This window comes from Podarcis erhardii (assembly GCF_964252035.2).
Source record: "Podarcis erhardii genome assembly, chromosome: 7".
In the NCBI taxonomy this organism is placed as follows: domain Eukaryota; kingdom Metazoa; phylum Chordata; class Lepidosauria; order Squamata; family Lacertidae; genus Podarcis; species Podarcis erhardii.
Genome location: NC_138511.1, coordinates 84770359 through 84791803, shown reverse-complemented (window position 1 = coordinate 84791803; position 21445 = coordinate 84770359). Strand labels below are relative to the sequence as shown.

General features: G+C 47.1%; 1 protein-coding gene across 1 annotated transcript in view; it reads left to right on the top strand.

The window, feature by feature from the left end:
• The first annotated feature begins 356 nt into the window (after positions 1–356).
• Positions 357–21445, top strand: part of EHD2 (EH domain containing 2) — a 49717-nt gene continuing 28628 nt past the window's right edge. Inside the window, exons 1-2 of the mRNA XM_081869153.1 lie at positions 357–1597; positions 12177–12274. Coding sequence (XP_081725279.1) covers positions 1200–1597; positions 12177–12274 — 496 coding nt within the window. The 5' untranslated portion in view covers positions 357–1199. The remainder of the gene's footprint in view (positions 1598–12176; positions 12275–21445) is intronic.

Genomic DNA, 21445 nt, shown 5'->3' with positions numbered 1-21445 from the left:
AGAAATAGTGCTTCAGGTTAAGAACTTTGCTTCAGGATGAGAACAGAAATTGTGCTCCGGCGACGCGGCAGCAGTGGGAGGCCCCATTAGCTAAAGTGGTGCTTCAGATGAAGAACAGTTTCAGGTTAAGAACGGACCTCCGGAACTAATTAAGTACTTAACCCGAGGTACCACTGTATCCCATCTTGTTCCTCCACCTTTCTTTTGGGCTCGCCCTTCCTTCCTTCCTATACCACACGGTGGCATCAGAGGCCGTCATTTGCCAAGCCTGCATTCTTGCAACTTTGGAGAGGAACTGGGAATGTGTGTATCTCTTTTTTTCTTTTTGCGCATTACTTGTTCTCAAGTTCTTGGACATCCCAGGCGTCACCCTCCCTTCCGGAATAATTTATGCTAATGTATTCTGCACCCTGTTTCTTGGCAGCTGCTCGTCCCAACAGCCAGCGCCTTCCTCCAAGCAGGAGTCCCCTTCAGAAGCTTCTCAGGACCCCAGAAGTGGGGAAGGAAAACCAACATTAAAAAAAAAAACCAAACCCTCCCAAACAACCAAAAGGGATTTTCCATCTGAAACTGGCATTTGTGTCTCCCTTACTCCACCCTTGCCTGCACCGCTGTGTGCTGGCTTACAGCCTCTCTCGACCGCATTTTGGAGAAGAAAGTGAAGTCTTCTCTTCGAAAGGCAGCAGAAGAAACACAGCGATTCACACATCGGAGTATTTATTTCTGATCCGGAGTCTTTATATCCAGTGGCAAAGTGCATGCGGTGCTTTTACACCTAAAGCTCGGGTGATCAGCAAGTTTACAGCTGGAAGAATATCCCCCAGAAGATCTCTTGACTGAGGTCCTTTTGCTTGGGATCTCCTCAAAGTTCTGGACCAGCCCACCAAAGTCTGGTATAGAAGAACTACAGATGCCACCCATAAAATCTCGGTTTCATCTCAGCTCCCTGGAAGATTAGAGACCCATTAGCTCACTGGATTCTCTTTGGGTGCTGGATTCCAACGGCCTTTTGGTCAGGTTTGAGGCCCTTGCCTACTTCTGTCAATCCTGATCTCCTTCTTGAAAGGTCTGCAGGCTGTCTGTCAAGACTTCGATCTCCAACGAAAGTCCCCTCCTCTTCCACCGCACCTCCAGCTTCTTTGATTTACAGTCCACTTCCAAGGGACCGGGCTCCGCGCCATTCTCACCGGGCTGCCAAGATGTTCAGCTGGATGAAGAAGAACGAGAAGAAGAACCCCGAAGTGATCCGTACGGTCACTGAGGGCCTGAAGGACCTCTACAAGAGGAAGCTGCTGCCCGTGGAAGAGTACTACCGCTTCCACGACTTCCATTCCCCGTCCCTGGAAGATGCCGACTTCGACAATAAGCCCATGGTGCTGGTGGTGGGACAGTACTCTACCGGGAAGACCACCTTCATCAAATACCTGCTGGAGCAGGACATCCCCGGGAGCCGCATTGGGCCCGAGCCCACCACCGACTCTTTCATTGCCGTCATGCACGGCGAAACGGAGGGCATCATTCCGGGCAACGCTCTCATCGTGGACCCCAAAAAGCCCTTCCGGAAACTGAACCCTTTTGGGAACACCTTTCTCAACCGGTGAGTGCCCCAGAACTACCACCTCCCCATATTTTCTGGCCTTTGAGTGCATTCTTTGTCGAGGCTAAGCTCAGAGAGATGTGTTTGTGTTGTATGGCTGTGTGGTGTAGTGGTTAAGAGTGGTAGTCTCGTAATCTGGGGAACCGGGTTTGCTTCCCTGCTCCTCCACATTCAGCTGCTGGGTGACCCTGGGCTAGTCACACTTCTCTGAAGTCTCTCAGCCCCACTCACCTCACAGAGTGTTTGTTGTGGGGGAAGAAGGGAAAGGAGAATGTTAGCCGCTTTGAGACTCCTTCGGGTAGTGATAAAGCGGGATATCAAATCCAAACTCTTCTTCTTCCTCTTCACCCCTTTCAGTCTCAGGACCCAACTTTATTAACTTGAACATGCAACATAACACTGGATTACATTATTATTATTTAACCATATATGACCATTTTCCCTCTCGGTGTTGATCTGATGCAACACCTCTCTCTTATTTACATTTATACGCCCCACTTTTTCTCCAGTGAGCTCAAGATAGCATACGTGGTTCAACCGGGGGGGAAATAAGAAAACGAGAAAAGCTGAATTTGACCGTTTTAAATTCAGTTCTCCACTTTCCCCCAGCAATTTGCGGGTTTGAATTCTAAAAGTATCACCTAGAAGGTTTGTCAGCGTTTTAGTGCAAAATTCTCCTAATGTACCGAATTTCCCCCTTAAAATGATGCATTTTTGTAAAGTTTGTTTGTGTGCATTTTTATGTAACCTTTCATGTGCACTGTTTGGCTGGAGAAGCAATTCACAGATTTCAAAGGATAACTGTGCTTCAGCTAGTTTATTGGTTTAAAAAATGCTTCTCTTGTTGAAATGCAAACAAAAGTTTGAAATCTCCCCAGCCCTAGAAGAGGCTAGCTTCCTTTGCATCAGCTTATTTCTGCCTTTCTCCTTCTCTTTAAAAAATGCAGGATGACAAAAAGAAAATGTTGGGTGTACCACTTAGTGTGCAACTCAACCTCAGATTAGCACATGGCCCACTTGCAATTCCCCCATGGGCAACCAGTGGCCTAGTACAGTGTTTCCCAGATTTGGGTCTCCATGTGTTTTTGGACTACAACTCCCATCATCCCTAGCGAGCAGGACCAGTGGTCAGGGATGATGGGAATTGTAGTCCAAAAACACATGGAGAGCCAAGTTTGGGAAAACTGGTCTAGAGGAATGAGGAAAAAGATTTGCCAGGGTTTAATGCAGGCATTGGGAGCCTGCAGCCCTCCAGGCATTACTGAACTCCAACCCCCATCATTCCCAGCCAGAATGGCCAGTGGTCCAGGATGATGGGAGTTCTAGTTAAGGCAATCTCTGGAGGGCCATAAGTTCCCCATCACTGGACTAGGTGGAGCCCAAACTACATTCACTGCTATGTGTCCTCCTTGTTACTGGGTGGGGTGTGTGTGCCTCTGTGGCTCTTCAGATGTCATTGGACTTCATGGAATCATAGAATTGTGGAGCTGAAAGGGATCTAGTTCAATCCCTGCAATGAAAGAACACACAGCTGTCCCTTGAGTGGGGGAATCGAACCTGCAACCTTGGCATTATCAGCAGCACGCTCTAACCAACCGAGCTATCTAAGCTGGCAATTCCAGTTCCATCAGCCCAGCATTTCTGTATAGGAGACCTGATGGGTATTTTCAGTTCATGCTGCATTCGGCATGGGAGTAAAAGAAGACAATATTTGGCAGCTTCATATGCTTCTAAACTGGGGAAGGGAGAGGAGACATCCCTCATGCTTTTTTGATCCAGATCCATTCCTAGGTGTGTATTGAATTCGCCCCGTTTCCATTGAGCAGAGGCCCTCAAGCAAATTCCCTCCAAAATAAGATACCAGCCTTAATTATATCCAGGACTTTCAGCTTCAGACCCCCACTCTAACCACTAGGAATTTTGGCATTTCTCAGTTTCTAGTTTTCCAATATTTAGCTCAGCTCCCCACTTTTCAACAACTGGTTGTGTTTTATTCTAAATAGTGCTCCTAACAATTCAGCATTTGTGCAACTATCTCCTAATTCACACATGTGCAATTTTTGCACTATTCACATTTTGTGCAAAGCAGTTTTGCCTAACACAATGCACGTTATTTTCACTAAGATATTCTCTTTACCCTAGCATAACCGTTAGTGTACACATTTGCAACTGGTTTGCAAAACTTGGGGAGTGCCGCGGTTTCAAAAGATGGCTGTTTCGGTTTGCTTATTGTTTGGGAAAGCAAAAATTAGGTGGTGGTGGTTGTTGCATAGTTGTTTAGTCATGTCCGACTCTTCGTGACCCCCTGGACCAGAGCACGCCAGGCACTCCTGTCCTCCACTGCCTCCCGCAGTTTGGTCAAACTCATGCTGGTAGCTTCAAGAACACTGTCCAACCATCTCGTCCTCTGTCCTCCCCTTCTCCTTGTGCCCTCCATCTTTCCCAGCATCAGGGTCTTTTCCAGGGAGTCTTCTCTTCTCATGAGGTGGCCAAAGTCTTGAAGCCTCAGCTTCAGGATCTGTCCTTCCAGTGAGCACTCACGGCTGCTTTCCTTCAGAATGGATAGGTTTGATCTTCTTGCAGTCCATGGGACTCTCAAGAGTCTCCTCCAGCACCAGAATTCAAAAGCATCTATTCTTCGGCGATTAGCCTTCTTTATGGTCCAGCTCTCACTTCCATACATCAGTACAGGGAAAACCACAGCTTTAACTATACGGACCTTTGTTGGCAAGGTGATGTCTCTGCTTTTTAAAGATGCCTTTGAATGTGAACTGAACCCAATGGGTCCCTCATTTTATGGGTCCTCCACTAGCCTCTACTTCCCCTTCTCGAGCTCAGCCTGGGACTCGTGATATTCCTCCTCAGCCCTTTTGGATATCATTCCAGATGCTGCCCAGCTGTTTCACAGAATCAGGGTGTAGGGAATGCAAAAGGCACTCTTTGCAGGGGCGAAGAGAAGGAGAGTGAGGGAGAGAAAGAGAGGCTGGAGGTCTTTCAGGGGTGAGGAGTGGGGATGCAAGCCCAGCTCTCTGGAACAAAGCGCGATTCTCTGTGCCAGGTTGTCCCCGCAACACCCCATGTCCCAACAGCCTGGAAATAAATCAGCCCTCCAGATGTGCTGGCTTTTGGGACAGATGGGAGCTGTTCCCAGCAGATGAGTGCCAGGACGAAATGTAGAAACACTGGGCCTTATTAGGGTATGCACGTTGAAGGAAAAGACCAAAGAACGCCTTGACTTTTAGCTACACACAGCAGCCCATGGGCTTGCACTAGGATGACGCAACCTTTGGTCCTTTTCGGCTACAAGGCAGGGTTGGACTGGATGATCCTCAGGGTCCCTTCCAATTCTATGACTGTGGCATACTCATCAACTGTCCTGTTTTGAGTGAGACACCCCAGAATTACAAAAGCCATCACAGCTTCTAACTGGATCCCAGAATGTCCCAATTTTTTGTTCTTGTGTTCTGGCGCAAGTCACCTGGCTCCCACAAGAGCTCGGGACCAAAAACGAACACCCCAATTTTAATCAGCAGGATCAGGCATCCCCAACCTGCGGCCCTCCAGATGTTTTGGCCTACAACTCCCATTATCCCTAGCTAACAGCACCTGTGGTCAGGGATGATGGGAATTGTAGTCCAAAACATCTGGAGGGCCGAAAGTTGGGGGTGCCTGAGCAGGATTTTGGAGGGTATGCTGAGGAATGCTAGAGTTGAGTGCATTGTTACCAACCAAGGCGCTGGGTAGTACAGGCAGAAATCCACTGGTTTTCCACTGCTGCAGCTCCACCTGTTGATTTTCTGCCTGTTATGTAGGTTTAAAAGATGCAGACTGTTTCCTCATTTTTTGTATGTACGTGTGTGGGGGGGTATTCTTAACAAACAGCACAGGCTTCTGTTGGCTGTACTTTGGCCCAGGACAGTGGGAAACTGTGGAATTGGATGTCCCTGGGTATTTTCCGGCAGGTTCTACTTTTAGCATCCTTGTTTATACTGGTTGAGCTGTGCACCTTCCTCCATCCAGGGGTTTGTAAACATGAACTCCTCCCCAGGCGCTGAAGGCAGTCAGATTGTCTCAGTTCTTCCTTGGCCCACCCCTGTTCTCTCAGAGGTAGGGATGGGGGAGGAAAAATTCCTTTTCCATATCTCATTTTAATGGGAACTCAGCTAAACCTCACTTCCCGAACCAATAGACAAACCGAAACACAATTACTCTTCAAAATTTGCACAAATTTTTAGTGTTTTGGGTCACCTACTGATTTGGGAAGGTGCAAAACGAGAACTAACCCACGTCCTGTCCCCCCCTTTCCCTGCTTGGGAGCAAGTTCCAGGGGCATCAGGCTTGGTTATTTCTAGAAACACCTTTCTTTGGGGCACAAATGGGTGAATCTATTCCACCCTTTAAAATAGGGCTGGAAATTTTTGTTGTTTCAACGTTTCATTCAGGTTATTTACTGCATGAATTTACAAGTTGCTTATAAAAACGCTGAAGTGGCGTAGAATGTAGAAAAACACCATGAAAACGACCGACAAATTCAGTCTAGAAGTTAATTCATATCGATCAGTGACTCAGCCGAGTCACAGCGCAGGAAAACCCTCTGTTTTGGGGCTTCAGGTGAGAATGTTAGATTAATCAACCGAAATTTTAGTTGATTGATCTGCGAGGTTTGTAATGCTGCGAGGTTTGTTAATCTTTCCTCGAAAGATTCCACCAATGGTGTCTCTGAGAAATTTTACACATCACTTGGGAAGACAGGCAAACTAATATCAGTGTAGAAGCAAAGATCACCAGTGTTGAAGCAATGATTCTTCAACATCAGCTTCATTGGACTAGTCATGTTGTGCGGATGCCTGATGATCATCTTCCAAAGCAACTACTCTATTCCGGACTTTAAAAATGGAAAGCATAATGCTGGTGGTCAACAAAAGAGGTTCAAAGACTGTCTCAAGGCAAATCTAAAAAAATGTAGTGTAAACACCGACAACTGGGAATAAAATGGCCTGCGGGCGCTCCAGTTGGAGAACAGCCTTTACCAAATGTGTCATGGGCTTTGAAGACACTCAAACGCAGGACGCAAGGGAGAAACACGCTAAGAGGAGGGCACACTTGGCAAATCCACACCGTGATCAACTCCCACCAGGAAACCAATGTCTCCACTGTGGAAGGACGCGTGGATCCAGAATTGGCCTCCACAGTCACTTACGGACTCATTGTTAAAACTGTGTTTATTGGTGCTAAAGAAGGACAGAACTTTCTTTATGTATGCTACAACAGCAGCAAGAATACTTATTGCAAAGTACTGGAAGACACAAGATCTACCCACCCGGGAAGAATGGCAGATGAAAGTGATGGACTATATGGAACTGGTGGAAATGACTGGCAGAATCCGTGACCAAGGTGAAGAGTTGGTGGAAGAAGATTGGAAAAAATTTAAAGCTTATCTACAGAAACATTGTAAAATTAAGGAATGTTAGAAGGATGTTGGATTGAAGTAATGTGGTTTTAGCAGAAATGATATAAAGGATTAGGTAAAAAATGATTTTTTAATTCGTGAAAGATGAGAATGTAAAATTACAGTATATTAAGATAAATTATTAGGATAAAAACAAAGCTGGAAAGGATTTGCTGAAATATCTAATTGAACTAGAATACAAAAAAGGGAGGTGTGAGGAGGTCAAGGAAATAAGCAAAGGAAAGAAAGTTATGTTAAGGTTTGAGCTGTTTTTCTTTTTCTAACTGTTTGTATTTTTTTTCTTTTTTTGTTGTTTCTAATTTTCTTTTTGTAATCTTTAAAACTTGAATAAATATTATTTTTAAAAAAAACACAAAACTGTGTTTATGGAAGACAATCTTACTCGGCTACGAGTGATCACCAAAGAAGAAGACGACTGAGTCGGGCCAGGCTGAGTCGTCTACAATCCCCACAGTTTCATAGCATCATAAAATTGTAGAGTTGGGGTCCTGAGGGTCATCCAGTCCAACCCCCTGCAATGCAGGAATCTCAACTGAAGCAGCCATGACAGATGGCCACCCAACCTCTATTTCAGGCAGGAGCTTCTCCTAGCACCCTACCAGGAGACAACAGGGATCATGGGCATAGCCAGGATTTATGTTTCGGGGGGTGGGGTAGTCAGGATTAAGTTGGGGGCAGGTAGGACACCCACCACTCATGATCATCTTCCTTGTCTATGTCTAGGAGATTCAGAATAATATATCTCAACAAGAGTTGTTTCATTTTTTTTTACTATAAATCTTTATTAATTTAAAATACAATCATACAGTAAAGGTAAGTATAACAAAATTAAGCACAAAAAAAGAAAGAAGAAAAAAAGGGATTTGTCACCTTAAAAAGGTCGAAAAAAGGTTTAAAAGTAACAAAAAAGAAAGGCAATTAAAAGAACCACATATTTATACAACATCATGTCTTAGCCTATAAAGTTTTCTGTGAAAAACTTCCACTCATTCTCATTATACTTTTTCTATTGTCTTGATTTTGTCGCACTGTTTGTTTTATATCTTTTCCCATATATTCCTCTAAGCTGTTTATTCCATTTATTTATTGTACACAAGTATCATTCAATTCTGCTAGGATGGTATCATTTTTACAATATAGTCTTACAGATTCCTTAAATAACAAGAATTGTTTCAAATCACTTTCTTTGACCCCAAGTGCTCAGAAAAAAACCTGTCAAAATCCTTCTAAAATTTCTACTTTTAGTTAAGTACTTCTGTTTATTTACTTGATTTGAGGAGGTCGCCGCCCCCCCTCCTGCGACACCCATGACAGGGATTGAACCTGCGACTTTCTGGGTGCAAGGCAGAGGTGCTCTGCCACCAAGCTACCGTCCTCCCACTGCTCTAACACATCTGGTCTTGGTGCTTTAATCAGAGCTTCCCGATATCCACCAACAGCTTTTCCCCGCCGCCCTTTGTTGCTTATGCTAGCGTGGGTTAACCAGGGAGGGCAAGTTTGAATGGATGGAACCAGCAAACCGCAGGAGCAAAGCAGGCAACCTCCCGGGGGTGCCAAAATTCCTGGTGTACACAGATATGGAAAGAGGAGGAGGAGGAACAGAGAGAGCTAGTAGCAGCGGTTCGGCAGGCTTTTGGCCGGGGCAGCCCTGACGCTCCAGGGGAGTGTTCACAACACAACTGAGATCCTTGTGATCTCCATCAGCTGCTGGGTCATGAGCACAACTGGAAACAGGGGGAGTTTTTAAAAGTGACAAGCACCGAACACGAGAAAACAAGAGCTGCTCCCTTGGTTCTTGGCTGCTCAGAGCGCTGCTCTTATTGCTTCTTGGCGTATGAGGAGAGAGGGGAGGGGTGGCAACGCTTTTAGGAGCCCGGAGCAGAAGAAAAAAGAACAAACAGGCCGGGAAAAGCCAAGAGGGAAGGGTGCACTCGCTTGTTCATTCAAATTGGTATATACCGTATTTTTCGCTCTATAAGACGCACCAGACCACAAGACGCACCTAGTTTTTGGAGGAGGAAAACAAGAAAAAAAATATTCTGAATCTCAGAAGCCAGAACAGCAAGCGGGATCACTGCACAGTGAAAGCAGCAATCCCTCTTGCTGTTCTGGCTTGTGGGATAGCTGCACAGTCTGCATTCACTCCATAAGACGCGCACACATTTCCCCTTACTTTTTAGGAGGGAAAAAGTGAGTCTTATAGAGCAAAAAATATGGTATTTAACATCCATAACTCGACTTCTTCGTTCTTGTTGTTAATCTCTAAAGCAGGCTTACTGGAAAAGCAGAACGAATAGAGGATGCTGGCTTTTCCAAGTCAAGCCACTGGTTCATTTAGCTCTTTATTGCCTGCGCCAGGGTTTCCCAAACTTGGGCCTCTAGCTGTTTTTTGACTACAACTCCCATCATCCCTAGTTAGCAGGACCAGTGGTCAAGGGTGATGGGAGTTGTAGTCCAAAAAAACAGCTGGAGGCCCAAGTTTGGGAAACCCTGGTCTACACCAAATGTCTAGTCCAGACATTTCTCTGATGAAAATAGAGATCTCCTATTCCATAATAATAATAATAATAATTTCATTATTTATACCCTGACCACCTGACTGGGTTGCCCCAGCCATTTTGGGCAGCTTCCAACATATAAAAAAATTAAAATAAAACATTAACCAACTTCCCTGTACAGGGCTGCTTCAGGTGACTTCTGAGTATAGCGACTTATCTCCTTGGCTCAGGGGTCACATAACTCCATACCCTCCAACGTTTCTTTGGTGAAAATAGGGATGCCCTAAGGAAAAGCGGGACATTCTGGGATTAAACTAAACTGCCTTGGTCCAGTATACCTGAAGGAGCGTCTCTACCTCCATCATTCTGCCCGGACACTGAGGTCCAGCTCCAAGGGCCTTCTGGCATTTCCCTCACTGCGGGAAGCCAAGTTACAGGGAACCAGGCAAAGGGCCTTCTCAGTAGTGGCACCCGCCCTGTGGAACGCCCTCCCACCAGATGTCAAAGAGAAAAACAACCACCAGACTTTTAGAAGACATCTGAAGGCAGCCGTGTTTAGGGAAGCTTTTAATGTTTAATAGGTTATTGTATTTTAGTGTTCTGTTGGGAGCCACCCAGAGTGGTTGGGGAAACCCAGCCAGATGGGCGGGGTATAAATAATAAATTAGTATTATTATATTATTAATAAATCAGAAACCAGGATTGCTTCTGTAAATCTGTCCCTGGAAAATAGGGGCACTTAAGAGGGTCTGTTTAAAGAATTTGGGTTTTTGTTTTTGCCGCTAAACTTTCCCCGTGAAAACCTGCTCCTTACCGTTGAATCGGAGTAAACTGCAATCCGCAGAAAACTCAAATTGCTGTTTGATTCATTGTTAAAAGAGCGGGTTTTGTGTGGAAAGCACTGGGGCAAAGGGGGGGGGGAGCCCTTGGACATGGAACTTCAAAGCACAGACTTGTGCCTAGACAGTGCAGGGCAAAAGATAAGAGAGATAAGCCTGGTATGGCTCTCTGGGATTTCCGACTAGGGGTCTTCCCAGTCTTACCCAGGGATGTTGACAGGGATTAAGCCTGAGACATTCGGTGTTCTGCCACTGAGCTTTCCCTTGTGTTTTCCTGGCTTAGAGTTTTTTCTCCCTCTAAAAGCATAAATCACTTAAACCCAAAAATTTAGCTAAATGTGCCTAAACGCTCAGCAGGCACGTGAGACTCACAGGCATTTATGAGGGTCACATGTGCCAACTGAGCAAGCATTTAGTTATCTTTTTGTTCATTTAGATCAGCGGTTCCCAGTTTGCACTGTGGACCCCCTGTTTTTCAAAAGCCAAGCCAAGGACCCCTGCCAAGACCATATAACACCGGTCCTGAAAGACCTACATTGGCTCCCAGTACATTTCCGAGCAGAATTCAAAGTGTTGGTGCTGACTTTTAAAGCCCTAAACAGCCTTGGCCCATTATACCTGAAAGAGCATCTCCACCCCCATTATCCAGTCCAGACACTGAGGTCCAGTTCTGAGGGTCTTCTGGCAGTTCCCTCACTGCAAGATGTGAGGTTACAGGGAACCAGGCAGAAAGCCTTCTTGGTAGTGGCGCCCGACCAGTGGAACACCCTCCCACCAGATGTCAAGGAAATAAACAACTACCTGACTTTTAGAAGACATCTGAAGGCAGCCCTGTTTAGGGAAGTTTTTAATGTTTGATATTTTATAGTGTTCTTAATACCCTTTTGGAAGCCGGCCAGATGGGTGGGATATAAGTAATAAATGATAATAATAATAATAATAATAATAATAATAATAATTACTACTACTACTACTTTTGCAAATGTTTATTATCTCTGTGGTAGTTTTTGTTATGTGAATGGTGCCACCATACCCTCCAATGTGTCCCAGCGCAAAACTGGGGCACATGTCTTCTGGTCTGCACTCGTGTGCTAGTCATGTGTGCCAGTCATTGTGTACCAAAATGGGATGTTCTGGACAGTTGATGGTTAAACGGCCTCGGTCCAGTATATCTGAAGGAGCATCTCCACCCCCATCATTCTACTCGGACACTGAGGTCCAGCACTGAGGGCCTTCTGGCGGTTCCTTCACTGCGAGAAGCCAAGTTACAGGGAACCAGGCAGAGGGCCTTCTCGGTAGTGGCACCCTCCCTGTGGAACGCCCTCCCACCAGATGTCAAAGAGAACAACAACTACCAGACTTTTAGAAGACATCTGAAGGCAGCCCTGTTCAGGGAAGCTTCTAATGTTTGATCCATTACTGTATTTTAATATTGTGTTGGAAGCCACCCAGAGTGGCTGGGGAAACCCAGCCGGATGGCGGGGTATAAATAATAAATTATTATTATTATTATTATTATTATTATTATTATTATTATTATTATTATGTGCCACGGGGCCCCTGGGTGGGTTACGTGGACCCCCCAGGGGTCCGCACACCACCAGTTGGGAGCCACTGATTTAGATAATTGATATGATTTAGATCATTAACATTTCTTTTTTGGGGCTAACCTCTGTAAGTCAGGAAATCTCTCTAAGCCTCCTTTCTTGCTGCTTTTGCCTACACAAGCTCCTCACCTTGGCCTCTGGCCTTCTCTCTTTCTGCCCGCATAGGTTCATGTGCGCCCACTTGCCAAACCAGGTTCTGGAGAGCATCAGCCTTATCGACACGCCAGGGATCCTTTCTGGTGCCAAGCAGCGCGTGAGTCGAGGTAAGACCATCCCGCGGTTGGCAGGATTGAGGGCAAGGATGCTCAGCTGCTCAGGCTAATCCTGCCCCACTGTGTGGGTTTCCCCCACTCTCTTTGGGTGCACATTTATTTTGTTCCGACAAGCTGGAAGGTGGGCAGAGGAGGGCAACCGAGATGATCAAGGGTCTGGAAACCAAGCCTTGTGAGGAACGGTTGAGGGAGTTGGGTATGTTTAGGTTGGGAAAGAGGAGATGTGATAGCCATCTTCAAATATCTCAAGGGCTGCCACATGGAGGAGGGAGCAAGCTTTTTTCCTCCTGCTCTGGAGGGTAGGACTCGAACCCATGGCTTCAAGTTACAAGAAAGGAGATTCCAGCTAAACATCAGGAAGACGTTTCTGACAGTAATAATAATAATAATAATAATTTATTATTTGTACCCTGCCCATCTGGCTGGGTTTCCCCAGCCACTCTGGGCGGCTTCCATAGAAACCAAAAATACACTAAAATATCACAGATTAAAAACTTCCCTGAACAGGGCTGCCTTAAGATGTCTTCTGAATGTCAGGTAGTTATTTATCGCTTTGACATCTGATGGGAGGGCGTTCCACAGGGTGGGTGCCACCACCGAGAAGGCCCTCTGCCTGGTTCCCTGTAGCTTTGCTTCTCGCAATGAGGGAACCGCCAGAAGGCCCTCGGAGCTGGACCTCAGCGTCCGGGCAGAACGATGGGGGTGGAGATGCTCCTTCAGGTATACCGGGCCGAGGCCGTTTAGGGCTTTAAAGGTCAACACCAGCACTTTGAATTGTGCTCAGAAACGTACTGGGAAGAGCTGTTCAGAAGTGGAACGGTCTCCCTCGGGAAGTTGTGGCAGAGGTTGTATGGCCATCTGTCATGGATGCTTTAGCCAAGATTCCTACGTTGCAGAGGGTTAGACTGGATGACCCTCAGGGTCACTTCCTGCTCTACAATTCTATTAATCAATTCAAGGATCTATCCTCTGCCTTTCATGGCGCACTGCCCTCACACAGAGTTGTTTACATAAAGTAAAAAGGTAAAGGGACCCCTGACCATTAGGTCCAGTCATGACTGACTCTGGGGTTGTGGCGCTCATCTTGCTTTATTGGCCGAAGGAGCCAGCGTACAGCTTCCGGGTCATGTGCCCAGCATGACTAAGCCGCTTCTGGCAAACCAGAGCAGCACACGGAAACGCCGTTTACCTTCCCTCCGGAGCGGTACCTATTTATCTACTTGCACTTTGACGTGATTTCAAACTGCTAGGTTGGCAGGAGCAGGGACTGAGCAACGGGAGCTCACCCCGTTGTGGGGATTTGAACCGCCGATCTTCTGATCGGCAAGCCCTAGGCTCTCTGGTTTAACCCACAGCGCCACCCGCGTCCCTTTGCATAAAGTAGGAAAAACATAAATACATAGAAAAATTTCGAGAAATCCATCCATTTTTAAGCAGGAGTGGGGAACCTCAGGCCTGGGAGATGAGTGTGGCCCTCCAAGTCTCTCTGTGTGGCCCCTGCTGCTCTCTCCAGGCCTCACGCCTCACCAGCCCCATTCTGTGCCTTCCTCCTGCTTGCTGGGGCTGATGAGATTTGTAGTCCAAGACTTCTGGAGGACACCAGCTGAAGGAAGGCTGTGCTAGGTTGTGCCTCTGCATGACTCTGGCCACGTCCCTTGACACGGCGTGCCTCAGTTTCTCCTCTTGAGCCCGCGCCCGATACTGCAGAGCCCCGTGCCGGCAGCTGTAGGTTCCTTGGCTGTGTCCCCAGTTGCCGCTGGCTGTGACAGATCCCTGGGTGTTTCCCTGGCCCCCGGCCAGACCAGCTCTGCCATGTTCCTGCCTGCAAGGTCTGGGGCTGGTAAACGTTGATTCCCATCTCAGAGGCCGATTTCAAAGGAAACAAAAGTACGCAGCGTATTCATTTCAAAACAAAAGGAAGCAGCTGGACGGAGAGGGGAGAAGTGGAGTTAGGAGGTGGCAGGGGGGAGACTGAAGGTTGCCAGTTGCCCTCCATCGTCCCCATGGGGGGATATGGAGACCAACAGCAATTGGGAGAGCAGAGGATCGCCATCCCTGATCTAGCTAGTTAAAAGAGTTCTGGGGAATTCAAAATATTGCACACTACGGCCTTATTCACAGTTCTGCTCCTGCTGCGATTGCTAAGCACAGGTCTCTGGTTCATAGGCCCAGATCCAAGCGATTTTTCTTGGTCCCACTGCTTTCCCCAGGAAATCCCTCTGTTTACTGCTGAATCGGAACAAGCGTCAATCAGGTTGTGGAACGATATTCGTTCCGATTCAGGAGTAAACAGTAGGTTTCCCCAGGGACAAAAAAACCCAGCAACATCCTTACAAATTGCAGACCCATGCCTAGAAACTGAGGCAGAAGGGACATGTGAATGAGCCCTTTTTGGTTAGAGTTGCCCTAATAAAGATATTTACCTAATACAGTGGTACCTCGGGTTACATATGCTTCAGGTTACATACGCTTCAGGTTACAGACTCCACTAACCCAGAAATATTACCTTGGCTTAAGAACTTTGCTTCAGGATGAGAATAGAAATCGTGCTCCGGTGGCACGGCAGCAGCAGCAGGAGGCCCCATTAGCTAAAGTGGTGCTTCAGGTTAAGAACGGACCTACGGAACGAATTAAGTACTTAACCCGAGGTACCACTGTACAGATTTTGTATTTTTATGGGCCAACTTAGTGACCTTAACTGTTTTTCCTCCCAGTGACTTTAAAACACATTCCCCTCCCCACAAAGAATCCAGGCAACTGTAGTTTGTTAAGGGTGCTGGGAACTATAGCGCCATTAGGGGTAAACTACATTTCCCAGGATTATTTTTTTTTTTAAAGGGGGTGCTTTAAATGTATGGTGTGTATACAGCCTTTGACACCAGCAGTATGTGGAGGAACAAAACAGGTGAAAAAGAGAAGCCTTTTAAGATTGCTAATGGAGGGTTGTTGTTTTTTAAAGGTGTTTTATTCTGTTTTTAGATTTGGGAGGTTTTTATAAAGTTATCTTGTTGCTCTTCCGTCATCATTGTGCAGATTTCATTCGCACTTCTTCGTGCGCCGCCCTGGAATCTTTTGAGGAAGGGTACTTAAATAAATATTGTAAGCAAATAAAGTTTCCACTAGGCTTTATCACCACTAGAGAGGACAAGGTTTTTCCTGCTACATTTCTGCATGTCAGGCTTCTGTCAACACAAGCAGGGCCAAGGGAGGGGGGGACACAGAGTTTACAACACAACATAGGACAGACAGACACAGACATACATACCCTGATTGTGTGAACGGAAGATGAGTCAAGAGGTAATGTGAAGTCAGGTCCACAGAGAGTTTGCTGCTTGTGTCTAAGGACAAGATGGCCTCCTCTCATGTTACACTCGTTGGAATCAATGAATACGACTAACTTAGGTGCCTTAATTTCAATGGATCTACTCTGAGTAAAAGCCAATTGGATTGTTCAGCATTCACAGGCTCCTACAATTGTCACTATTTTCCAAGGACAGCCCCAGATTTACAGAAGCGGTCCCAGTTTCTTATTTGATCCTAGAACATCCCACCTTTCCTTAGGGCACCCCTACTTTCATCAGAGAAACATTGGAGGGTATGGAGTTATGCAACCCCCGAGCCAAACGTATATACAGTGGTACCTCAGGTTACATATGCTTGAGGTTACAGACTCCGCTAACCCAGAAATAGTGCTTCAGGTTAAGAACTTTGCATCAGGATGAGAACAGAAATTGTGCTCCGGCGGCGCAGCGGCAGCAGGAGGCCCCATTAGCTAAAGTGGTGCTTCACGTTAAGAACAGTTTCAGGTTAAGAACGGACCTCCGGAACGAATTAAGTACTTAACCCGAGGTACCACTGTACAACCTTTAGAAGACATCTGAAGACAGCCCTGTATAGGGAAGGTTTTGTTTTGTTTTAAGTTCAAAGTTTTCTTATGTTTGTATATATGTTAGAAGCCACTCAGAGTGGCTGGGGCATGCCAGTGAGATGGATGGGGTATAAATAATAAAATTATTATGATTGAAGAGGACATCCCTATTTATATTGGAGAAATGTTGGAGGGTATACTTTAGCTTCTATGCTTTGCTTGATATGCAGCCTCCTGGGTTTTTTTGCATTCCCAGGCAGGTGGCAAAACGAGGCTGTTTAGAGAGTCCACAACTGGGCCCCATATTTGGTTGATAAGCTGTGTTTGGCTTTGTCTGCAAGGCTGCTTCCAAGAGGTCCAGAGAGTGGGGGCTTTGCAGAAGGGGCAGTAGGGTGCATCTCACAACCCGCTAGGCAAATTGTGTTGGCCGCACAAGCTAAACACACACACACACACACGACTACAAAATGCAAGGAAACATTTAGCAGATGTAGGAAGGAATCGGTTACAAAGGCAGCTATTGAGCGGGAACAGAATGTGCCGGGGAGAGAGAGAGAGAGAAGATAAAGCTGTTCTAAGATGTGCTATCCTCATTCCAAGGTGTGTCGAGGGCGCTCTTGAGTTCAGGTGTGAGCATGCACCAGGGCAGATGGGGAAAGGGGGTGCCAAAAATGTCTGAAGGGTGTATGAAGGACGCAAGTCACGGGAGACGTCCTAAGGAAAACGCAGGACAGTTCCGGGACTGAATCAGAAACCGGGACGGCTTCTGTAAATCCGGAACTGTCCCTGGAAAATTGGGACACTTGGAGGGGTCTGTGAATGTGGGATAAACAGTGACCCTGGAGGAGCTCCTATTTCACAGGGGGTTTTGTTGTTGTTGGGGATGAACAGAAGCGAAAGCTGCAAGGAGCCTTTGCTTGCAGGGAGAATTTAGTGGGCCTCCCAGGGATGGGGCATCTAGCTCTTTTCCTACACAACTGGGGCAGACATGTTCCCCGCAAAGTCCCCCCCATGAGGACAGGGTGGGGAGAGCCCTTTCATGCTTTTCCTGTGACGCTCACATTCCTGTACTCGTCTCCCCTTGGGAGTTTTGCCTTCCACTGCGTGGGATGGGTCAGCTCTGGGTGGCTTTTAATTCCCGCTGAGAGGCAGGCCTGTCTCAAGCTCTCTCTCTCTCCCAATATTTCTTTGGTTGCCGGGGCACCCCCGGGAGAACCCTGTACAGAGATAGCACAGGTTTGCTGCATTCTTTCCACGTTTTATACATGAAAGTATGTGGGGAATCTGGATAGACCCTGCCTCGGCGAACAGGGCAAAGTGGAAACTGGGAAAGGCTTTGCGCCCTGGACAAATGGCCTTGTTTATTTGGGAGCGTTAGCCAAGAATCTGCGTTCCTGTGGACGAGACACTCCTCTGACCCCTGTAGCATGGTGTGTGGTTGTGAGCTTTCTCCTGCAACAGGGTGTTAGTCCAGCAAGGCTTCTCCAACCTGGTGCCCTCCAGATGGTTTGAACTACAACTCCCATCAGTCCCCGCACTAGATGCTCTAGACTGGGGGTTCCCCAACTCCATAGCTGTCAACTTTTCCCTTTTCTTGCGAGGAATCCTATTCGGAATAAGGGAATTTCCCTTAAAAAAAGGAAAAAGTTGACAGCTATGCTCAACTCCCCCCAACTCAAGACTACAGTGGTACCTCAGGTAAGTGCTTACAGTAATTCGTTCCGGAGGTCCGTTCTTAACCTGAAACTGTTCTAAACCTGAAGCACCACTTTAGGTAATGGGGCCTCCTGCTGCTGCCGCGCCGCCAAAGCATGATTTCTGTTCTCATCCTGAAGCAAAGTTCTTAACCCGAGGTGCTATTTCTGGGTTAGCGGAGTCTGTAACCTGAAGCGTATGTAACCCGAGGTACCACTGTACTTGAAAACGGCAGAGCACTTATTGGTTCTTCTATTGCATTTCTATTGCTTTTTTCATTTATTTTCCTGTATTCCATTTTCTAGTCTTAGAATCTGCATTCTGTCAGATTTGAAGGGTAGTGCAATGAAATGCAATATGCGGAACCAAAGAAGCAATTTTTAAAATTGCAGTTAAAAATCAATTTGCTCTAGGCTTGATGTCGTGTTCTAGAGGGCTTCGCAACCACTGGATTTTGACGGCAAAGCTTGATCGTAGGTGGCAGCCCCTCCAACAAACCTAGGCCTCCGAGTGCATCCATCTGACCCCCTCGTTCATTCATTTTTATAGTCATTTATTTGACCCCGCTCGTGAGCCAGAAAGGCTTATAATGATCGGGAGTAAGACTGCCCTTGCCGCTCAGGCTTGCCGTCTGAAATGACATGACATGAAGAGAAAAAGGGATTGGGAGGGAAAGGAGAGGGAAAAAACCCTCCAGCATTAGTTAAGAGTTCTAATGTGTCTTCTTTCTAGCAGCAAAGGGTGAAGTAAGTTTCCTACAGCAGCTGCTTCTCAGGCCAATGGTTATTCTCCCCCACCCCTCGCCATGAAGCCCCCTGAATGGTGGGCAGCCCCTTGGTCAATGAATGGCGCCAGTGTGTGAAGCCCTGAGTTCCAGAGAGTGCTAAACTTAGAGGCACCACTGGCCTGTGGCCCTCAAAGTTGTCCCAGGAGGACGTACGGCCCTCCGCCCTTGCCATGGGCCATTATGACTTTGCAGGTCGAAGCCTGGGTGAGGCCTAGCTGGCACAGAAGCCTGCCTCCCTGACCGGGGGCCCCGGGAGGGACTTTAAGAGAGTTTGTGATACAAATGGGAGCGGGAGAGAATCCTCCGCCAGTCGTGTGTCTGTGGGAAAGAGCAGCCCTTGCTCCATGGCAACGGAGCGCACAGATGATTCACTTGCGAAACGCTGAGGAATGTCTCCTGCATGCCAGGGACGGAGGAGGAAGGGCACATTTCCAGGGCAGCACAAAGCGTGCACATGTGTAGATACAAAGGTAGTTGTAACTAGGAAACTGGGTGGGCTGAGCAAGCGCTGGGATTAGCCTGGCATGCAAAACAAAATGCACGGGCAGCCCTCTGTTGCAAGGCCTTCTTCCCCAGCTCCCCTCGTCCTCCGGCTGGTGTGCTGCCTCGTGGGTTTCGTTGTGTTTTTGTATTTGCAGCAGAACGAGGTGGTAGAATGGACTTTGCCATGCAAATTACACAGAAACATAGCTGTCAAGCGTCCCTTATTTGGCGGGACGGTCCCTTATCCCAGCGCCAAGTCCTGCTGCTGTCCCTTATTGATGAGGCTTTGTTTGGCTGCTGGCTGGGCTTTCTGTCTTTGGCTTGGAAGGGCTCAGAAGTTGAACATACCTGTGCCTGGAAAATCCCTTATTTTGGCTGCTGATCCCTTATTTTCGAGGCTGCTGGTCCCTTGTTTTCAAATCTGTAAGTTGACAGCTATGCACAGAAATCGAAGATGTCATAAAAATTACAAGCCATGCAATGGCAACGGCGGGCAAAAAAATCATCACAAGTGCTTCCGAATGGCCCTTTACAGCAGCTGTTCACCAACTTGGTGCTCTGGAGGTGCCTTGCGCTACAATTCCCAGCAGCCTCATCAGCCAGCATGCTGGGGCTGATGGGAATTGTAGTCCAGAACATCTGCAGGGCACCAGAAAGCTCCCTGCAAACAGAAAACCAGCATAGCAGACAAGAGCTCTGAGCTTCTACTTTTCGTCTTCTTGCCTTCCTTATTTATTTATTGCATTTCTATCCTACCTTTTTCTCTCCAAGGAGCTCAATGTGGTTTCTGTGGTTCCTCAGTTAAGCAACAAAACAACCCTGTGAGGTAGGTTAGGCAGAGAGGGAGGGAGGCCTAAGGTCAGCCTGTGAGCTTCATGGTCGAGTGAGGATTCGAACCCTGGTCTCTCCCAGGTCCGAGTCGAACACTCTAAGCACTGCACCACACTGGCTCTTTTTCTGATGCGTGCTAACTTTCTGCCTGCAGGGAGATAATATTACCAGTACAGTGGTACCTCAGGTTAAGTACTTAATTCGTTCCAGAGGTTCCGTACTTAACCTGAAACTGTTCTTAACCTGAAGCACCACTTTAGCTAATGGGGCCTCCTGCTGCTGCCGCGCCGCCGGAGCACGATTTCTGTTCTCATCCTGAAGCAAAATTCTTAACCTGAAGCACTATTTCTGGGTTAGCGGAGTCTGTAACCTGAAGCATATGTAACCTGAAGCGTATGTAACCCGAGGTACCACTGTATTACTGTTATTATTTTCCTACTACTATATGAGAGCCCTCCACAATAATCTGATTCTGAATCGGTGGCACATTCTGTTTGGCGACCTCTGTCCCAACTCATCCTCCTGAACCTGCCCACCCAAACTTTGCACAAACATGTTATAGACAGGCTGGAACAACGCCGCAAGATTCATTTAATAATTAAATGCTTGCATTCTAAGGCAGTTCCACTTCAAATTTGGTTGGCGCGATGGTTTAGTTTGAAACAGAGCTGCCTTTCAGTGCAAACCTTTGGTTCCCAAATGGTACATGAGGTGGTGCTGATAATAAAGAGTGCTTCTGAGCATGTGTGGAGTACACCTCCGTTGCTAGTGAATTTGTGTATGTTTAGGATTGCCAAGCAGGGCTTCTGAGCTAGAAAGCCCCAACTTCCTCGAGCCCCAACACCCCCTCTTTTATGTTTGCTCTTGGGGGGGGGGGGATCCCATCGGCCAGTAGCTGTTCCGACATCATCTAGCGGCCTAACTCAAGGCTGCAGAACTTTGCAGCCGACCACTGAATTGGATGCAACCCATTCCCTAAACCATGTATAGTATGACATTCTGCAAAGCTCAGCAAACCTCCAGCTGGGGGGACCTCAGAAACTACAACTCCCTAAAGCACCAAAATGCATGAGGTTCCGGAGCTGCTTGCAGCTTACAACTTTGTTGTTGTTTAGTCATTTAGTTGTGTCCGACTCTTCGTGACCCCATGGACCAGAGCACGCCAGGCACTCCTGTCTTCCACTGCCTTCCGCAGTTTGGTCAAACTCATGCTGGTAGCTTCGAGAACACTGTCCAAGGATCTTGTCCTCTGTCATCCCCTTCTCCTTGTGCCCTCCATCTTTCCCAATATCAGGGTCTTTTCCAGGGAGTCTTCTCTCCTCATGAGGTGACCAAAGTATTGGAGCCTCAGCTTCAGGATCTGTCCAGTGAGCACTCAGGGCTGATTTCCTTCAGAATAGATAGGTTTGATCTTCTTGCAGTCCATGGGACTCTCAAGAGTCTCCTTCAGCACCAGAATTCAAAAGCATCAATTCTTCGGCGATCAGCCTTCTTTATG